The sequence below is a fragment of the Penicillium nucicola genome (genome assembly GCF_028828085.1).
Source record: "Penicillium nucicola strain IBT 29836 chromosome Unknown utg000007l, whole genome shotgun sequence".
In the NCBI taxonomy this organism is placed as follows: Eukaryota; Fungi; Ascomycota; class Eurotiomycetes; order Eurotiales; family Aspergillaceae; genus Penicillium; species Penicillium nucicola.
Genome location: NW_026643131.1, coordinates 232,333 through 251,742, shown reverse-complemented (window position 1 = coordinate 251,742; position 19,410 = coordinate 232,333). Strand labels below are relative to the sequence as shown.

Genomic DNA, 19,410 nt, shown 5'->3' with positions numbered 1-19,410 from the left:
ATATTTGTCCCCATCATCACCCTCCAAACATCCAAACCCTTCACTCCAACTCAGTATCTCAATATGGTGAGTCCTGAATGTCCCTGTCCGCTCTCCTGATGTCATCCGCTACCCGATCCCGTCCCTTTCCACGGTTCCCCCTTGGATCTGGAACCCGAATCCGACTGCGACTGCTACTCCCTTGACTGCCATTCACACTTACATTCACTACCACATTCACATTCATTTCCATCCCTGCTTCCGCGCTTTCTGCTTCTTCATCCACTTCTACTTGCCCATCCACTTCTACTCCGTCATCATGGCTAACAATCACGAGGCCTCTACCAACTACAAGGAAGCCTTCTCCCTCTTCGACCGCCGTGGCACCGGCCGCGTCGCGGGCGATCTACTCGGCGACCTCCTGCGCGCCTGCGGCCAGAACCCTACTCTGGCGGAAATTGGGGATTTGGAGAAGTCTGTTGGTGGTGATTGTATGTTTCTGCTTCCGCTTTCTTTGATGGTGGTTGGATCTGGCTAACCGTGTCTCTGTCAGTCGACTTCGATTCTTTCCTCAAGGTCTTGAACCGTCCCGGTGGTTTCAGGGAGCCCGGTGAACCGGAGGAATATTGTCGCGGATTCCAGGTCTTTGATAAGGATATGACTGGCTTTATTGGTGTCGGGCAGTTGCGTTATAGTATGTTTTCTGCTGTGCTGGACTGGTCTTTTGGACTGGGTCTGGGTTGGTTTGGGTGGATGGATGAGATGCTAATGTGTGCTATAGTCCTCACGAATCTCGGCGAGAAGATGTCCGATGATGAGGTTGATGAGTTGCTCAAGGCTGTTGATACTAGCTCTGGCGAGATTAACTACACTGGTATGTGCACTGCTGGACTGTAACTGCGTGAAACCCCAGCTAACTGTTTAGATCTCGTTCGCACTATCCTCGCCAACTGATACCCCGATATGATTGAACGTTTATGGATATGGCTATGGCTCTGGCCTGGATTGATTCGGCGTGTTGGATTACCTTACTTCATCTTGTATGTTTTTTATATCTTTTGATTATCAAATTACTTTTGTATTCTGTCAACTTAGAGGGTATCGACTTTGCTTCTCTTCTCTTCTCTTCTCTTCTCTTCTTCGCATTGATATCTACATAATACACCAAATCTAAACAGCCCACTCCCTCCACTCCCCCTCCCCAACTCCCTCCCCTCCCATCCCTTCCGTCCCAACTAATGCCCCCGGCAAGATATACACTGCCCGCGGCCGATCCCCTTCCTCTCCAGAAGTAGAAGTAGAAGTAGTAGAAGAATAATGCACCCCATCCAAATAATACCCAACAACAACCCGACACCGTCCACACCTCAACAAAACCCTCTTCTCAATCCCGTCTTCCCGTCGAAAAAGCGTCGCCCGCCGATCTGGGATCGTAGTTGCAAGAAGTAGGGTTGCGTGCTTTGATGACTCCCCAGTCAAGACATTCGCATTCGAAGAACTCTGCGCTCCTGCTCCCGCTTCACCTTCGGCTTCGCCTTCTAGCTCTGCGGATAGTTCGCTCGACTTGCTGGTGCGCTCTAATGGTAGGATCAGCGCTTTGTCTTTGCTTTCGCCGCTTCGGCGGGGGAGGGTTGTCAGGTCGCGCGTCGTTGCTAGGAGGAGGTGGTTGCAGAAGCGGCAGTGTTGGGTTTGGATTTTTAAAGTGGTCATTTTTGGGGTTTGAATTGTGTGTCGTGTTGGTGTAGGTTTGGTGTAGGTGATGGTTTGGTGTAGGTACAAGTGCTGTGTGGTGGTTAGTGATGTGGGTTGGATAGAATTGCTGGTGCTGGAGGTGATTGGTACTCACGGAATATGAGCTTATGAGCTAGAAGAGGATTATATTATTTCCTTGGAGGACTGCTGAGGGCTGGAATTAATGTTACAGTAAAGTCGCGAAGCTGGGTTGTAAATTGCCAAGGCGGTGGTAGGTAGGTGGGCTTATCGGTTATCGGCTGATCTATGATTTCAAGTTACATTTCTCTACCTTCAAGTTAACTTTACGACCCCTGGTGATGATGCAAGTGATGAGAGTAATTCATGTAGCTCTCTCATATGCTAATACTTTAATGCTTCGTCCAGCCCTAGCTCCAGTGGCTTACGACAGACCCAGATCCTTGTAGAAAGCATCAGTCTGAGGCTCACGACCCAGGAACTCGGTCAGGGTCTTCATCTCGTCCTGGCTACCTCCCTTCTCTAGAACCTGGTAACGGTAGCGACGGCCAGCAGCCTTGTTCATGGGGTCGTCCTTGAAGACAGTGTAGAACATGTCGGTGGAGTATACTTGGGAACTCAGGTATCCGTAGTATCCGGCATCGTATCCACCGATCAAATGTCCAAAGGTGGCCTCGCCGTGTCCCCATTCGCTGCCGGCACCGAGAGCTTCAGGTCCGTCCATCTGGGTGATCTCCTGGCGAAGACGGTTGTAGGTAGCTGAAAGAGGGAGAGCCTCGATGTCGGCGTGGCTCTTGGGCTCGTGGATGGCCATGTCGAAGATACCAAAGTGGAGCTGGCGCAGGTTGAACAGCGCGTCGTTGACGTGCTTGGTGCGGATCAGGTTCTCAATCACATCGTCGGGAATACGCTCGGAGGGTGGGCCGGTGGCGGTCTTGCCTCCGCTGCGGGACTGTTGAGCCTCTTGCCAGCTGGCAAGGTACTCGGGGGAGAGGGTGGAATAGTGACGGCTGAGGGAGCGCAGCTGCGAGGGTGTCCAGCACCAGTTCTCGAGCATCTGGCTGGGTGCTTCGACAAAGTCGCGCACTGTGCTGGTGCCGTGGAAACGGGAGTAGATGGTTCGGGAGACCAGGTCGTGAATACCGTGGCCGAGTTCATGGAAAAGGGTGACCACCTCGTCGTGTTTCAGCAGACTGGGCTTCTTGGGCTGGGGCTTGGTGAAGTTGCACACCAATGCGGTGGCAGGGAAGCGGCGGTTACCGTCCTGGTCGATGAAGCCGGGCTGCAGGTTGAAGTTGGCGGCGTGGCCGTACTTACCCTCGCGGGGGAACAGGTCGAGGTAGAGATATCCGACGAAACCACTGCCCTCGCCCTCATCGTTCCACACGCTGTATACCTGGACATCCTCGTGCCAGACAATGTCATTGCCCTGGCCAGTCGGGGCCAGTGACGCACGGTCCTCACCAACAATTTCAACAAACTCCAGTCCGAACAGCTCCTCGAAGATCTTCAGCATGCCCTCAATGGTGGTCTGCAGGGGGAACCACTCGGCAATGAGCTGCTGATCCAGAGAATAGTCCTTCTCCAGCATCAGACGGTCATAGAAGCGGTGGTCCCACAGGTAGTAACGGCCATCCGACTTGGGATCAGTGGCCTTCTTCAACGCGTGCAGCTTCTCCATTTCCTGCTTACCGCCAGCGACCAAGCGGTTGCGAAGATCACCCAGGAACTTGTCAACGGTCTCGGGAGTCTTGGCCATCTTATCTTCGATGCGGAAGGCAGCGTGGTTGGGGTAGCCGAGCAGACGAGCAGCCTCGTCACGGAGCACAATAGCCTCGCGGAATAGCGGCACGTTCTGGTTACACTTGTTCTCGTTGGCGATCATGACCTGTTTGCGGGTCTCGGGGTCGTTGGCGTATTTCATGGTAGGGAAAAGGTCGGGGTACTTGAAGGACAGCCACAGCTTGCCGGCATTCTCGTTCTCACCCTTCTTCAGACCATCCAGCACATCATTAGGCACACCAGACAGCTGCTCGGGAGTGAACCAGATACCGCCGTTCTCCTCGTTAAGGTTCTTCTGGAATTCAATGCTCAGCTGGCTCAGACGCTTCTTGATCTCCTTGAACCGGGCCCGCTGAGGTCCGGCGGGCAGACCAAGGCCATTGCGGACGAAATCCTTGTGTTCCTTCTCCAACAGACGGCGGGACTCGGGGTCGAGAGATTCGTTCCGGCGCAGCACGGCGTCAAACAGACCGAAGACGTCCTCACGCATGACAGCCTCGATGAAGAACTCATCCATCAGCTCTTCAGCCTTAGACGAGGCATCCCGCAGCTTTGAGTCGGTGGAAACAGCCTGGTAGAAACCCAGAATGTGGGCCTCTAGCCCCATGGCGTTATCATCTTGGGCGAGGGGACGAACGACGTTCTCAAAGGTGGCGTGTTCAGGCTTGATATCGGCCACCAGCTTGTCCTGGATTTCACGGGAAGCTTTAATCAGACGCTCGGCATCTGCCACCACCGACTGCGGGGTAGCGGTGAATGTAGGCGGGGCCTGAGGGGGCTTGCGGAGGTGGGAGGGAGCCATGCTGGAGGTAGTCAAGAGTCGTACGGGAGTGGTGGTACGCAAGTGGCCCAGCACGGATGAAAGGCGGAGACGGAGAAGGGGCGCCACGGTGAGGATGGCGACGAGAGCGATAAAACAGTGACGAATGAAAGCTATGATGGCGGTGATGCGGTGTACACGTCGAGTTGGAGATGCTGTCAGGTGATCCAAAGCTCAATTGCGGGGTGTGAAGTCTTGGCATGGAGTATAGTAAGAGTTCTGTTAACATATACACCAGGGTGATAGGGTCTATTAGTTATGCGGTTCAATTATAAGATTAAACAACAAGCTCATAGGCTTCATATAATTTTACTAAATATAATAGGCGGATAAATATTGAGCTCCATAACAACGATCTTAATAACTAGGCAAGGAACTGTATTCAAGCTGATCAACTCGACACTGTCGACACATATCTCAAGCTCCAGGGTTTATAACACTTACGGAGCAATTTTGAAAAGGTAAATTAAGACATTTCGACTAGAAACCTAGAATCAGGCCAAATTCAGGCATCAGGGGGTTGGATTAACATGATTGGCGTATAATACGAGCTGATGTAACGTGTACTGGAATGGAAATATCAAAGAACTGGCACTCCAGAGTAAGGGTAATCACGGTTTTGACATTACAGAGTGGCAAGCCCAAATAGGCTAGCGAAGAGCGGATCCATCGGGAATCGATTTGTAAGAGCTCGCTGGAACTTCCAAGCTAACTTATATCCTACAACCCATGACATCAAGACTACTCATTCTTCAATATGGAACAAATACCCATGGAAAAGAAGAAAGATGACACTCGTCGGTTCTACTGTCGTTTCTCGGGCTGCACCTCCAGCTACTGGCATAAGGAGCACCTAAATCGCCATGAGAAACAACATATACAGACCGAAACATATCCGTGTTACTTTTGTACTCGGAAATTCGGTCGAAAGTATGCTTTTTACCCAATTAACATATGACCCTACTAAAAATTGGTTCAGTGACACTCTTCGTCGACATATCAGGCTAAATCACCCCTCAGAGGAACCGCTTGATCGTGCCCGACGAGCATGTAGGCACTGTCGGGATAAGAAGATTAGGTGTCACGGAGGGCAACCGTGTCAAGAATGTTGGCGCCGGAGTCTCTCATGTGTCTTTGACGACGAAGTCAACGTGATTGAGGATAACTCGCATGGCGACCAAATCCAAACAGACCTAATGCCACAATCACCGAAATTATGTCACATTTCCTCTGACATACAACAACAGAGTATCGACTCATATTTCAGCCTTATTCACCCTCACTGGCCAATCATACACCGTGCCTCCTTCAAAATTCGTCCCGAAGAGCCTATATTGGTTTATGCTATGACTGCTCTTGGTTTATTAACCAATGCGAGGTCCGAGGCAACAGAGCTCCATGAGTATCTTGGCCATAATCTTCGCAAACAAGAGGTTTGTCAAGAGATCCTTAATACCTCAACATTCTAATGTGGGTTGAAATAGATCAAGTGGAATGCCTCGATGGTAGATGAAATGTGCAGTTCTCATGCATGGCCAATGTCTACGTATCAGGCAATCCTACTGCACATACTCTTCTCTCTAATAGAGAATAACCGAGCCTCACTCGGCCAAGATTCGAAGCAGTCTCTTCCATCTTCATCCCTAGGACTACTCGAGTCTCTCGTCCGAAGCTGTAGCAAGCTAGGCATGTTACACTACCCGAACATCCCAGTTCGTTATGAACAGACTGGCTCGCCTTTATTTGCCTGGATATGTATCGAAGAAATCAAGCGGTTCAACATTGCCCTTTCAAACATGTGTAAGATTGTGGGCCTTGGTCACTATGATAAAATATTTGCTGGTTACCGGACGTCACTGCCGCGTGATGGGAAATCTCAAATTCAATCGTTAAAAATTGACCACTTGTGGCATACAATGGCCCGCGGGGACTGGGTCACGACTCTGAACGAGTCCAGTGGGGATTTGCTTGCTAGTTAAGGAGACCGAGGACATGTTTCCGACTGAGTCCTCAAAGAAATCGCGTTTATTGGATCTATCTGAAGAAATTGTGAGCAATGACGCAACGATCATTGATTTCTATTTCGGCGTATTATCAACGGGTTGCCTAATCGGATTTGACCAATTCACAATGCTCTTATTCGACAATATCCATCACAAACAGCGATGATGTGGATAGCGAGCAACTATAGACTACGCCATACTGGCTCTTCCAGCCAGGGAGCAGACCCCGAAGACGCTGGACACTTACTCATTCGAATACACGGTTCTTGTCTGGAGCGTGAGCTCTAAATGACCGGGAATCAACAATGACCGTCTAGTCAAGGATGAAGCAAGTGCTCAACCTGAGCCCTGGTATTGCCGAAGATGGAAGATGTAGCGGAGGTTGAGAGAGAGCGGAGATCTTCATGGGCAGGTGGAAGGTGTATGCCCAAATTCGTTTCTTTACCAATGCTACCTTCGCATTGAAATTCTCCTTTCTACCGCCACATCCGACGCTTTTTACCGGAGAACTTTACGGGGTTGGGCTCCAGGTAAGGGCTCATTCTCCTCTCAATACTAGAACGTGATCGGTGTCAAGTTCTCGGGATATAAATTTGGTTAGTAATGAGGCTGCTTTGATCGAAAAAACGGAAATTTATTGATCGACGGAGAGAGAAAGGGTAGAGGGAAGCGAACTTGAAGCCCTGAAGAGGTTGGAAACCGAGACATCCACAACACTGAGTTAAATGCTACGTGTATGTATGGGACACAATGTCGCATCAGTCATCATACAGACATGATTTCAATGTATTTCTGACACAGTCTGTAATTCTTTCTAGCTAGCTAGAACAGCCTACCATACCACCTGTGAGTAGGGGTCGTCTAATAGGAAAAGTTCTCTCCGAGGATTTTCTCGGTCAATGCCCAAAGCTTCTTGCCATTGGTAGGATCGGAAGCATAGTCCAAGGGCTTCTTCGGGTGGCAATCATCCAAGAACGCTCCAGAGAAAGCTGCAAATAATCAGTAAGTACCTAGTCGTTATGGCTCATCCAGGAACATGACTTACCATCAAGCTCCGGGTCCAATGCAGCAGCAAGCGTAGTAGAACTGCCCTCTTCGATGGTCTTGGTTCTCGGCATTTCGATCTGCTTCTCCTCGAACAATTTCATCACAACGGGCCACTCGGCTGGGTCGATGGTGGCCGCAAGCTTAGTCGCCTGGATGTTGCCGGGATGCAGAGAATAACTCTTGATTCCTTTGCTTGCCAACTTTTCGGCACAGGTAACAGCGAACAGAATGTTGGCAGTCTTTGACTGGCCGTACGCTTCCCAGGTGTTGAAAGGAGTGCTATTGGAGAAGTTGTAGTCGTCGAACTGCACGGGGCTGAACTGGTACATCAGGCTAGAGACGTTCACGACTCGGGCCCCATTGCTAGCAGCTTCAAGCTGGGGAACGAGGAGATTGGTCAGGAGGAAATGTCCAACGTAGTTAGCGCCGAACTGAGACTCCACGTTGTCAGACGTGATCGAGTACTTCGGAGCCATAATCCCGGCGTTGTTGATCAGGACATCGATCTTCGAGACGGTAGAGGCAACCTCCTTAGCAGCCGCGCGGACAGAATCCGAGGATGCCAGGTCGACCTTGATGAACTTCACCTTGGTGGCAGGGCTAATCGCTTGGATCTCTTTGATCACTGGGTCGATTTTGTCTTGGCTACGGCCGAGAAGGAGGATCTCGGCAGGGTGCGCGGCAGCAAGGCAAAGTGCGACATGGGCACCAATTCCGCCATGGCTAGCACCGGTGATAACAACTGCGAGGAGCGTTAGATAGCCTTCATGGTCACTTCCAAGGTTCGAAACACCCACAAGTTCTTCCAGAAACCTTGTCTGAAAAGGCCGAGACAACCTCGCGTCCAGTGGTAGAATGGTCGAATTGAGTCATGGTAAGCTAGTGATTGATTTGGGATTCGGGATGGGTTGAAATGAAGCCGTGGACGTGGGAATGCTGTTCTTTATATGTTTTGGATTCATAGTGAGTCGATGATGATGACCAAGGTGGCGTCTTTTAAGGTCATAGATCGATTTGTAACTGAATCTATTGGAAGATCTCTCCCCGGTGGGATGGATTACCGATGTGAAGGTTAGACCTGGAGATCCCACAACGGAGATCCCACAACGGAGATCCCACATCCCACATACCACACCGGAAATCACACCCGAATTGCCTCAGTATTAATTAATTCTTAGACTCTAGCACCTAGGCAGCTTTGAAATCCACGATTTGGATTGACAATCGATTCCGTTGACTTCGAGCTAGATCGAATCCCTATTTAAGCTCCCACCTAGGATACCAATGCCCGTCTTCACTCTGAAATCACCCCTGAGTCCAGAAGAAAAGCATCTGATCTGACCTTCTCACCATGGTAGCAATTCCCAAGTCGGGTCATACCGTTGAGGTGTCTATCATTGACACCGGGGCTATCTTAGGAGACATACCAGCTGCTGTCTTTTGCGATCCCCAAATCCCCGGGTTTGAGAGGTTTGATGGGGTCAGCTATGTCTTCCTAATCACCCATACAGATCACGCTGGGAACATCAGACGTGTTCTGTTTGATCTCGGAACTCGCAAAGACTGGGAAAATCTTGCCCCGCATGTTGTCACCCGGGCCAAAGGAATGGAAGCCAAACTAATCGTCAAAGATGATGTGGCGGATATCCTGGTTCGAGAAGGAATGGCAACGGAGAGCCTGGAAGCTATGATCTGGAGGTAAGGATTTCCTCTTCGATTGGGTTGTCTCTTGCTGAATTTCAACCACCAAATGTTTAGCCATACTCACATTGATCATGTGGGCGATCCATCGACCTTCCCATCCAATGTCGCCCTGGTCGTTGGTCCGGGTGTCAAAGAAGCCTTTTTGCCAGGATACCCGGCGAAACAGGATTCCCCAGTGTTGGAAACCGATTTTGCCAACCGCCAGGTGAAGGAGCTCGATTTCACCTCATCAGACCTGTACATCGGGGGGCTTCAGGCGCTGGACTACTTTGGTGACGGTAGCTTTTATCTCCTCGATGCTCCTGGACACTCCATTGGACATGTGAATGCCCTTGCTCGGACAACAGAAGATAGCTTCTTGCTATTTGCAGGCGATGCGTATCACCATCCATCCCAGCTGCGACCTAGTGCGGAAGTACGTCTGCCCGACCACCTCGACATTCCCAACTTCGTCCCACGCCCATGTCCCTGTGAATTGATCAAGAAGATGAGCCCAGCCCATTCCAGCACAGAGCCTTTCTCAAACCCCGGGCTTGTTTCTCATAACAAAGAAAAGGCTCAATATACAATTAAATGCCTCCAAGAATTCGATGCCGATGAAAATGTCTTAGTGGTTGCGGCGCATGACTTGAGTTTGCGGCCTTACCTCGACGTCTTTCCCGAAGTTGCGAATGGTTGGAAATCCAAGGGTTGGAAACATCGATCTAGATGGGAATTCCTGAAGGACTATAAAAACGCGTTAGAGATGATTCATTGAGATATGCTTTCATCCTGAGGAATATACCAAAGCCCACGGTCAAATATGTGCCACTTTCAATACTTTTTGCTATATTTTCTCGATCTTCTGTTTCATGTTCCTTCCAGACAGACTCTTTGTGAAATTTGTGAAATAAAGCTATATTATCAACTTCACGATGACTGGCCGAAAGTGGGAGCAGAATGGGATTTCTCGTCCAAGCGTAGCTCGAATGCAACACATATTGCTCTTGCTGGCCTACAGAAGACTACCCGGAATCGAGAGTGATCTATAGCCTTACGTTTCCTCTTAGCACTAGGGCTACCTCTACAAAGATCTACCGGGTTACTTTATGTATTATCGGACGTAGGCCTTACATACGCAGTATATCGACTCCTATCACTTACTTGTTAAACGAAAACGCGTATTCAGTAATACAAAAGCTATCCAGACATCTCTGGGCTCCTATTTCTCTTAAGGCCAGACATTTCACAGAGATTGCATCGTGGCGTGCACCTCTCATTAATTGGATTAGCGTCCGACGATATCCGCTCAACATGACTCTCTTCCTCGATCTCTCCATCACCATCAAGCAGCGATATAGCCTCTCCAACCGGGACACTCTCTTCAGTGATATTCATCTGACAGCCTCTCTTCAGTTGTTCAAAGGCATCATCTAAACGCCTGGACTGTTCTCTAGCCAGTTTCTGAACAGATCCCGCCTTCTCGATTTGAAAGTCTCTCTCTATTTGATCAATGGCATCATCTAGACACCAGTATTGATCCCTTACCAGTTTCCTAAGAGATTCCGCTCTCTCAATTTGAGTAATGACATCACCTAGACGCCGAGACTGCTCCTTAGCTAGCTGCCGAATAGATGATACTTGTACCCGCACGTCTTCTTCCGTACACGGCGTATCCGAAATGAAGTTTGTGCTCAAATCACTGCCCCGGACAGGGGGGTTCGCAAGACGGACACTGTTTTTCGATCTTAGTTCACGGTCCACATATTAAGCTCTTCGACTAACTTACGCGCGCGTAAATTGAGTTTTAAGCTCATCGTGCCGTTGAATAAAATTGTACGTCCACTTCATGCTGACTGTAAGGGGTGACTGTCATCGCGCGCTTCTAGCAGCAAATTGGCTGCCTCTCGTATGGAATTTGGCCGGGGCGCGGTCCCGCGCTCAATCTGAGAGATCATCCAATTCTTAAGAGTTTCCTCTCCGAGTCGGTCAATTTTCGGCTATGTGGTAGAAATTTAGCGCGGCTTTTCACACCGGAAAGGCGGCGGCGAAGCGTTTCTCGTGGTATATTGTGATCGCGCGCGCTAGCCGAGATACAAATTGAGTTTCGCCATCATGGAAGGACTGGATGTCTAGTGAGATTCTATCCTCTTGCTCTATACGTTTTCGGGGGCTTTGAGAACGGATCGAAGGCATGTCAGGGGGTGGAAATAGATTGAAATGAACGTCAGAATTCCGCGGCGGGTGCTTGAATGCGGTGCTCGCTCATACATCGCATTGGTTTACGATGGAAGTAAATTGTAATACCAAATCCAACGCATCTCAGTATTCTTGAGCAACTAAAAAATAAGGCGCTACGCCAGCGCATGGCCCCTCATCCTCAACAACACTTCAATCTTACTCTTCGGCACAATGCGCCGTTCTCTCTCCCATCGATTCCGCGGGATCAAGGGAGCTGGAACATCGACTTTGAAGAAGATACTACACTCGCACCCAGAGATCTCATCGGATCAACCCAACGATGAGTGTGTCGATCCAAATGGGCTCGCAGATAGCCCCCACGTCAACGAGATTATGCTCAGTGCTCAGCCTGATACATCGGAAAATGTGCCAACGGACTTTTGGGACCGCGCGGAGCAAACCCTGCGAGATAGCTCTGATTCTCAGACAAGAAAGGTCATGGAGACGTATTTGGCGATCCTAGAGTCTGAGCTGGGAGCTACGATCGCGGTGGTAGCCTCTGATCGTCAGAAGCAATTGTCGGAGTTCACCAGGAACAGGATTAATGATCTGGACGATAAGAAATGGAAAATTCAGTTTCGCAAGAATCATGTCTCCGTTGAGAGTATATTTGCTGGAATTGTGAAGAATATCCTCGCTGTGAAAGAGATCGTTTCAACGGCGGCATCTGCAGATCCGCATGCTGCGCTGGCTTGTGCTGGAGTCACTCTCATATTATCAGTAGGTTCATTTCTCTTTCTCTTTTTCCTGCCCAGAAAGGGCTTCCTAATCATTCGCCATGAAGATGTCGATTCCTAACACGTGGGTTAGTTGCTTATTCGGTCAATCAATGAACACAAGTTCCTGCTGGCGGGCTTTGAATATACGTCAAAACTTATCTGCCAGTTCAATGTGATTGAAAAGATCTACATGTCGCGCAAAGATGTGGTTCTCGGCAAAGTGGAGGATGCTGTTCGATTTGGGATCGAGTTCGAAGCCAGCATGTTGGACCTCTATTCAGGGGTCTTGGAATTCCAGGCTCGGACGCTTTGTCACCTTCGGAGACATTCTATTGCGCAGACATTCAAAGAGACGTTTGAGGTTAACAGTTGGAAGGAAAGGTTGGATTCTATCAAGGAATCAGAAACGCTTTGCAGGAACTTCACCTCAATTATTGACTCGGCAAAATTGCACAGTGGCATGGAAAAGCAAGAGCAGCATCTTTTGGAGGTACGCAGAGATACCAGTGATATTCTCAGAAGCCTGGGAATGCAAGGCCCTCAAGCTGCTGCCGCACGAAATGATTTTCTCAAAGCGCTCTACACTTCTCGATATGAGGACCATAAAGACAGAAACCAAGAGGCCGCTCACGGCACTTGTCAATGGTTTGTTGATCATCCTCTGTTTCAAAGATGGAGGGATAGTTCATCGTCTTGCTTCCTCTGGGTTTCGGCGGACCCTGGCTGTGGAAAATCGGTGCTGGCAAGAAGACTAATCGACCACGCTATCCCGAAGTCTAAAATGCGACATATTTGCTACTTCTTTTTCAAAGACGATCAAGTGGAGCAAAAGAGCGCCTTGAACGCTTTGTCTGCCATGCTACGCCAATTATTTCTGCAAAATGACAAACTTGTAACCAAAAGCATGCTGGAAGATTTTGAGAGAGACCCGGGTTGGCTGACTAAATCCTTTTCCAGCTTATGGGAATTGCTACTTAAGGTGACGAACGACTCCGATGCTGGGGAGATTGTCTGTGTTCTAGACGCTCTAGACGAGTGTGCAGAGGCTGAACGGTCTCAACTTACCCAAGCTTTGAACAAATTCTACCGCATGGAACACAGCAAATCACGCTTGAAATTCCTTGTGACAAGTCGACCATACGCACATATACAGCGCGATTTCCAGCCTTTGAAGAACCGTGCTCCGGAAATTCACCTGAGTGGCGAAGACGATATAGAGACCGAGAAGATCTCTCGCGAAATTAACCTGGTCATTCACACTCGTGTTGAAGAAATGGGAGACCGTCTACAGCTTGACCATGACGAACGAGCGTTTCTTCGCAATCAGCTTCTGCTCATTCCTCATCGGACATATCTCTGGGTTACTTTAATCTTTGATGTGATTGAAAATAGCATCAGCTATACGAATGCAAAAGTGCAAGAGATCATTCGCACCCTCCCCGGGACAGTCGACGAAGCGTATGAGAGAATCCTGAATCAAAGCCCCGATCAAACGAAGGCCCGAAGACTTCTCCATATTGTTGTGTCCGCTATCAGACCCCTGACTCTCAAAGAAATGAGAATCGCTCTTGCCATACGTCCATCTGATCGTACGCACGAGGATCTCGATCTCGAATCGGAGACAAGGTTTCCCGCTGTAGTGAGAAACTTATGCGGGCTTTTTGTGACCATCATTGATTCGAAGATATATTTGCTGCATCAAACCGCGAAGGACTTTTTGGTCTACAGGGCTGGAGACCCCTCAGCGCCACTTGCAGAGCGACGGCGCTCAGCAAAGAGCGATCGTCGACCGCAAAATGAGATGACTCCCCATTGGAAGCATTCCTTGATTCCAACCGAGTCCAATAATATCATGACCGATATATGCATCACATATCTTTTGTTCGAGAACTTTGAGTCAAGCCCACCGCAGGATCTCGAGACATTGGCTCGAGGACGTGTTTTCTTGGAATATGCGGCCAAGAACTGGGCCGAGCACTATCGCAACGCGGCCGCTGTAAAGCAGTTGGCTACCTTGGAGTCAGTAGTTGAAATCTGCAGACTGGGTTCCAAGCGGTTTGATTTGTGGTTTTCCATATACCGAAGAGGCCCAAATGACACCACGCGAGACGACCAAGAAAGTGTAGAATATGACCATTCTGAAACCAGGCACTGGACTGATTCTGACTTCTCCGACCTATTATTGGCATCACATTTTGGCTTGGACTTGAGGGTCAACGCACTACTAGATACCGCTGACCAAGACCTGGACTACAAGGGGTCGTGGTTTGACGAATCAGCTTTGACCGTGGCAGCAAAAAATGGCCATGAAGCAATTGTGAAAAGGCTGCTAAATGCAGGAGCAGGAGGTAAAGAATATGACGTTGAGTATGGGTCATACAAGCCACTGGAGGAGGCTGCAGCAAATGGGCATCTCCAAATCGTGAAAGTTCTCTTCGACTGGGAACCCGAGTCAATATATTCAAGGGGCAATTCAAAATCCACTGCATTCTGGCAGGCAGCAAAAAATGGCCACGAGGAAGTTGTCAGACTTCTTTTAGCAGCCGGTGCTGATGTGAAGGGCGCGAATGATGTATCCGAGGATAAATCACCGCTATTAGCAGCTGCAGAGCATGGTCATCTGGAGATTGTGAGCCTCCTGCTCAAGCAAACAGGCATTGACCCAACTTGGCGAAGTGCAACAGGCAGCACATCACTTTCCTTGGCTGCATCAGGCGGTCATCACACGCTAGTCAAACTTCTTCTATGCGTCGAGGGAGTTGACCCGAATTGTCGCAACAAGGAAGGCCACTCGCCTCTGTCCTTGGCTGCAGTGGGAGGCCACATAGAAGTGATCAAACTTTTAATCGCGACAAATGCGGTCCAACATGATACAAAAGACTCAGTCAAGTACCGAACCCCACTGCTTTGGTCTCTCGCAGGGGGCCATGGATCAATTTCCAAATTGCTTCTTGAACACGGAGCCCAGGACGTGGAATGCCGTGATATTAGTTCCGCTTGCCGTACCGCGCTGTCCATTGCCGCGGGACAAGGCAACGAGACCTTGGTCGATCTTCTCCTGGAAGCAAATGCGAACCCGAATTCCAAGTCCACGCACAGCCGCACGCCGCTTTCTTATGCCTGTGAGACTGGGACCGTGGGAATTGCTCAACGGCTCTTGGATACAAAAGGTGTGGGGCCTGACTTGGCCGACACCGCGTACAGCCGAACACCTCTATCATGGGCGGCGGGAGCAGGTCAATCTGATATTGTTCGGTTGCTGTTGCGCTTACCTGGAGTTGATGTGATCTCTCGTGATTCTATGTACGGACGCACCCCACGCGCATGGGCACTGGCGCAAAAGCATGGAGAAATCGCACATATGATTCGAGAGGAAGAGATAAGAAGAACAGGTGATACTTTGGAGCAAATGGTGGTTCCTGAGCACGGTGACGATCATGACGGTTCAAAGTCCACGTCTACGACCTCGTGGACTGTGCCGGCTTTGGTGGTGAATGATGTTGATACCGAATAGATCGCCAATATAGACTGTTCAAAGGGTTCATGCGTTTGGAGATAGTCTCCTTGTGACATTCTATCTATTTTGTAGTCTTCATTAATGCTTGGGGAAATACTAATCACGGTCTACCATATGAGTTAGGTAGCTACAGATAAGCCTACATTGGCCAAAACAAGAAATACTAAGAAAAGCTTGTACCAAAATCAATAGATAATCCGATGTACCCGAGAACTCTGATGCTTCAATTCACTGGTGAGCGATCTAGTAATTGGTCTACCTCTAGGGTTGTTATGGCCGTAGTTCTGAACGCCTACAGGATGCGGACCCCCAAATGTCAACAGAATCATATTCCAACTCCTCACTCCTCCCTCATAACTCCTAACTCCTAAAGTAAAAAAGTCTGTAAATTATACCCTTACATTCCCCTAAAAAGAACCTCCCGATTAATCCTAACATCACCCCTACGGACCCTCCTCTGAATATCAACAGCAAGCTCCAGCAAATTAACCAAAATACCATCCCGACAGCCCAAAACCTCACTCCCAGGCACAATATCCCGGTCCCACACTTCACATCCCATCGCCTGACAGTCATGACTATAACAAACCCCGAGGGAGATGCAGTAGGGCCGGAAGTGGTGCTCGCATTCGTGGCCCATGGTACATTCCGAGGCGCGGATGGCGCGTGTGAACTTTTCCATAAGTTCCGTGTCGCTGAGGTCTTCGTCCGTGTCGTCGAAGTCGACTGTTATCCAGTGGGCTGTTTCGTTGCTGTTGGGGACGCCGTCGGAGACTATTCGTCCGTTCTCGATCCAGATTCCTTCGTTTGTAATTGGAGGCATGGTGTTGGTTGGCTTTGGAATTGATATCTGTGGACTTGCGTTGGCTATGTTAGTGGTTGTGAGTAAGGATTTGTGTTTAGTGGTGAGCTGGGATTGTGTGTGTGAATTTAGTGGTGATGGATAGGTTGGAGTGGATCTTGCCAACTTATATAGAGTCGTATATCGATAGACAAAATAGCATATAAGTTAGTCTTAGACTTGAATATTGAATACTCATTCTTGCATACAATGGTCATTGTTCCTGAATCTTTGATCTAAAAGAATCAAAAGGTTCTATGGCTCCACCAATCAGAGGCTTAGTTTTTAGGATATCAAACACTTTCACCTTCGGCCTTTTCAACCTTGCAGACCGTCTTTGAGCGTTTTTGTGCCTTTTTTTTTTTTTCAAATACTTTCTATGCTACGTATTCCATAAATGAGCTCTAAATATTTCTTTTCATAAGGACGTTAGATATATCTTGCTGCCGTATACTCTGTGATCTACGTCCACTGTCTTATCGGACTGTGTTGCATGAGCCAACCATCATCAGTACCCAAGGCTTAGCGGTCAGGCCCATTCGGCCTGATGCAAGATGCCACTAAGGCAGACTGGATCACATTAGCATCCAACAGACTGACTGGTTCCTTGACCTCATCAGGTATAATAAATAGAAGAATCGAGTTACTCCATAACTTATGAAAAAGTATAGTTTACCTGCAGCCACCAGCAACTATCATTCGTGCCAGATACTATCCGTGCCACTTGCGGGTTACGAATCTCTTTTTTTATGTTTTGAGCGAGGACGCCCACGTCAAGAAGGGTCTCTAGCGGGAACTGACTGGGAAATACAGTAAACGGTTGAAATATCCACTCAGTGGGCCAAATCCAATATCCACCAAGTTGATCAAAGGAACAGCAATACAGTAGACAAGGCATTGATAACTTCACTAGCCAACGACTTGAAACTGGCATTTATATTCACATAGCAAAGTAAAAAAAAAAGTAGCAGATATCCACGAGCTTAGGTCGTAGGGTGTTGTCGATGTACAGTACTCACTGGATCTGCCTGAGCACGGGTGATCTCCAGACAGATCCCAATTCAGTGGTAGGAGCAAAGCAATCGATTGGACTTCATTCGTAGTATGGAGTATGCAATATGCAAGATGGGATTTGAATACGAAGAGGCGCAGTGTTGACGTGGAAAAGGGGATTGGCATGTGAAAGAAGCTAATCCCCGCTTTTTCGAAGTTTTCGAGTCTGCGATGTTCTTCATCTTCTTTCCTATAACTGATCCAAGGCGAACATTGATACTAACATGATCTAGCTTTACGAAAGAGCAAGAGTGTCATATGAAATCGTTTCTAATTCATGAAAATTATCTAGGAAGTGCGTCACAGGCCGCTGTTTGGAAAAGACAGAAAGGAAGAGAAAGAAACGCCAGCCCCGAGCCCAGAATGCAAGAATAAATATCAACGTTTAAGCTGCATCCGCAGTGGGAATGGGCTCGGGGATTTTGGTGACCTGCATGCCAGCGCGGATGATACGCTGACCTGAGTCGTCGCGAACATACTCGGTGTTCTCCTTCTGGGCACGCTTCCAGATCTCAACTTCACCACCGCCACGGATGACACCGACACGCATGGTGGAGAGCAGGTTGTGGGCACCGTTGGAGTGGTAGTAGACACCACCGTTGAACATGGCGGTCGCGTCCTTGCCAAGACCGGACTTGATCATGGCCTTGCCACCGGGGTGGTCCTTGATGAAGTCGGTCACATCGTGGACAACACCGGCGATGGAGATCAGGCCTCTGCCGTTCTTGGCCTGTTCGACATAGTCATCCCACTCCATGACGGGGAGCTGGTCCAAGGGAGTACCCCAGTCGAGCTTGGCGCGCTTCTGGTCGATCTTCTTCTGGAGCTGCTGCACACGACCCTTTTCGATCTCGTTGGAGCGGAACTGCTTCAGGTCGTAGGCCAGGCCGAATTGCTTGCAGGTCCAGATGGTCCACTTGGTCGGGTCGTACTGGTGCCACTCGATGGCGTTGCGGTAGTCCGAAGGGAACTCGTGGTGGAAGTTGTGGTAACCCTCGCCGAGAGTGACCAGGGCGGTAATGACGTGGTCACGGGGAGAGTTACGGTCATCGAAAGGCTGGTCACCGAGCCAGTGAGCCAGAGAGTTGACACAGAAAGTGGCCTGTTGCACGAAGAAAATACGCAGGATACCGGCGTACACAAAGCCACCCCACCAATCACCCCAGCCGAGACCGGCGACGAGCATGGGCACGATCAATCCCATGGTGAGGACGACCTTGAGGTAGTTGCGGTGCTGCCAGACGACAACAGGGTCTTCGTTAAGATCGGAGATGTCGGTCCGGCCAATTCGCTTGGGGTTCTGCTTCATGATCATCCATCCCAGGTGAGAGTACAGGAGACCCTTGCGAACGGAGTAGGGGTCCTTCTCGGTGTCGGTGTAACGGTGGTGCGCACGGTGATCCCGAGCCCACCAGCGAATGGAACCTTCAACGGCACCACCGCCGACGGCAGCGAGCCAGATACGGAGAGGCAGAGTGGCGGAGTACGAGCAGTGAGCCCAGAGACGATGGTACCCTGGAAAGAGTCAGTAAAGGGACTTCGACCCCCTTCGAATGGTTTCGACTTACCAGCAGTGATTCCCAGGCCAGTGAAGAAGTAGTAGATGACCGCCCAGATGGCCGTCTTCAACTGCAAAGGAACCCAGAAAGCCTGGATGCAGCCAGAGACAGGCACACCCAGAATCAGAATGACATTGAGCCAGTTGACATGCTTGTACCAGTTCTGACGAGTCATCTGGGTATCAGCAATGTGCACCTTCTTGGTCTCAGCCGCCCGAGGGCGTGAAGCATCAACCTTCGACGACATGGTGTGTGTGTGGACAAAGTGAAGATAGGGAATCCGGAAGGAGAGGGTTTTTTATACTTGGGGCCCACTTGGGACCAACGTTGGGGCGAATGATCAAGATATGGGGAAACTTGGCACCGAAATAATATCAAAGACGAATCACAAGAATCTAGACATTGACCGTCACAAGATCCCGAGGCACTGCAGAGAATAGCAGCACAGAATTCTAA

The 19,410-nt window shown here is 49.4% G+C and overlaps 9 protein-coding genes across 9 annotated transcripts; 4 read left to right on the top strand and 5 right to left on the bottom strand.

Moving 5' to 3' along the window:
- Window positions 1-298: 298 nt before the first annotated feature.
- Window positions 299-933, top strand: N7511_007146 (uncharacterized protein; the record flags this gene model as incomplete). Its single annotated transcript, XM_057129523.1, has 4 exons — window positions 299-470; window positions 533-673; window positions 761-853; window positions 905-933. 4 exons carry the CDS (start codon window positions 299-301, stop codon window positions 931-933), a joined length of 435 nt encoding a protein of 144 aa, XP_056982591.1.
- A 216-nt stretch (window positions 934-1,149) lies between these two features.
- On the bottom strand, window positions 1,150-1,689 carry N7511_007145 (uncharacterized protein; the record flags this gene model as incomplete). Its single annotated transcript, XM_057129522.1, has 1 exon — window positions 1,150-1,689. One exon carries the CDS (start codon window positions 1,687-1,689, stop codon window positions 1,150-1,152), a length of 540 nt encoding a protein of 179 aa, XP_056982590.1.
- A 424-nt stretch (window positions 1,690-2,113) lies between these two features.
- Window positions 2,114-4,273, bottom strand: N7511_007144 (M3 family metallopeptidase; the record flags this gene model as incomplete). The annotated part of the gene is made up of 1 exon (XM_057129521.1): window positions 2,114-4,273. The coding sequence occupies one exon, from the start codon at window positions 4,271-4,273 to the stop codon at window positions 2,114-2,116; it is 2,160 nt and encodes a 719-aa protein (XP_056982589.1).
- A 775-nt stretch (window positions 4,274-5,048) lies between these two features.
- On the top strand, window positions 5,049-6,270 carry N7511_007143 (uncharacterized protein; the record flags this gene model as incomplete). The annotated part of the gene is made up of 3 exons (XM_057129520.1): window positions 5,049-5,221; window positions 5,271-5,724; window positions 5,776-6,270. The coding sequence occupies 3 exons, from the start codon at window positions 5,049-5,051 to the stop codon at window positions 6,268-6,270; spliced, it is 1,122 nt and encodes a 373-aa protein (XP_056982588.1).
- An 885-nt stretch (window positions 6,271-7,155) lies between these two features.
- N7511_007142 (SDR family oxidoreductase) lies at window positions 7,156-8,214 on the bottom strand (the record flags this gene model as incomplete). Its single annotated transcript, XM_057129519.1, has 3 exons — window positions 7,156-7,283; window positions 7,340-8,083; window positions 8,139-8,214. The coding sequence occupies 3 exons, from the start codon at window positions 8,212-8,214 to the stop codon at window positions 7,156-7,158; spliced, it is 948 nt and encodes a 315-aa protein (XP_056982587.1).
- A 478-nt stretch (window positions 8,215-8,692) lies between these two features.
- On the top strand, window positions 8,693-9,802 carry N7511_007141 (MBL fold metallo-hydrolase; the record flags this gene model as incomplete). The annotated part of the gene is made up of 2 exons (XM_057129518.1): window positions 8,693-9,039; window positions 9,100-9,802. 2 exons carry the CDS (start codon window positions 8,693-8,695, stop codon window positions 9,800-9,802), a joined length of 1,050 nt encoding a protein of 349 aa, XP_056982586.1.
- Window positions 9,803-11,436: 1,634 nt separating this feature from the next.
- Window positions 11,437-15,498, top strand: N7511_007140 (uncharacterized protein; the record flags this gene model as incomplete). Its single annotated transcript, XM_057129517.1, has 2 exons — window positions 11,437-11,985; window positions 12,076-15,498. The coding sequence occupies 2 exons, from the start codon at window positions 11,437-11,439 to the stop codon at window positions 15,496-15,498; spliced, it is 3,972 nt and encodes a 1,323-aa protein (XP_056982585.1).
- Window positions 15,499-15,898: 400 nt separating this feature from the next.
- On the bottom strand, window positions 15,899-16,324 carry N7511_007139 (uncharacterized protein; the record flags this gene model as incomplete). The annotated part of the gene is made up of 1 exon (XM_057129516.1): window positions 15,899-16,324. The coding sequence occupies one exon, from the start codon at window positions 16,322-16,324 to the stop codon at window positions 15,899-15,901; it is 426 nt and encodes a 141-aa protein (XP_056982584.1).
- A 1,456-nt stretch (window positions 16,325-17,780) lies between these two features.
- On the bottom strand, window positions 17,781-19,201 carry N7511_007138 (stearoyl-CoA 9-desaturase sdeA; the record flags this gene model as incomplete). The annotated part of the gene is made up of 2 exons (XM_057129515.1): window positions 17,781-18,910; window positions 18,964-19,201. The coding sequence occupies 2 exons, from the start codon at window positions 19,199-19,201 to the stop codon at window positions 17,781-17,783; spliced, it is 1,368 nt and encodes a 455-aa protein (XP_056982583.1).
- Between the last annotated feature and the right edge of the window lie 209 nt (window positions 19,202-19,410).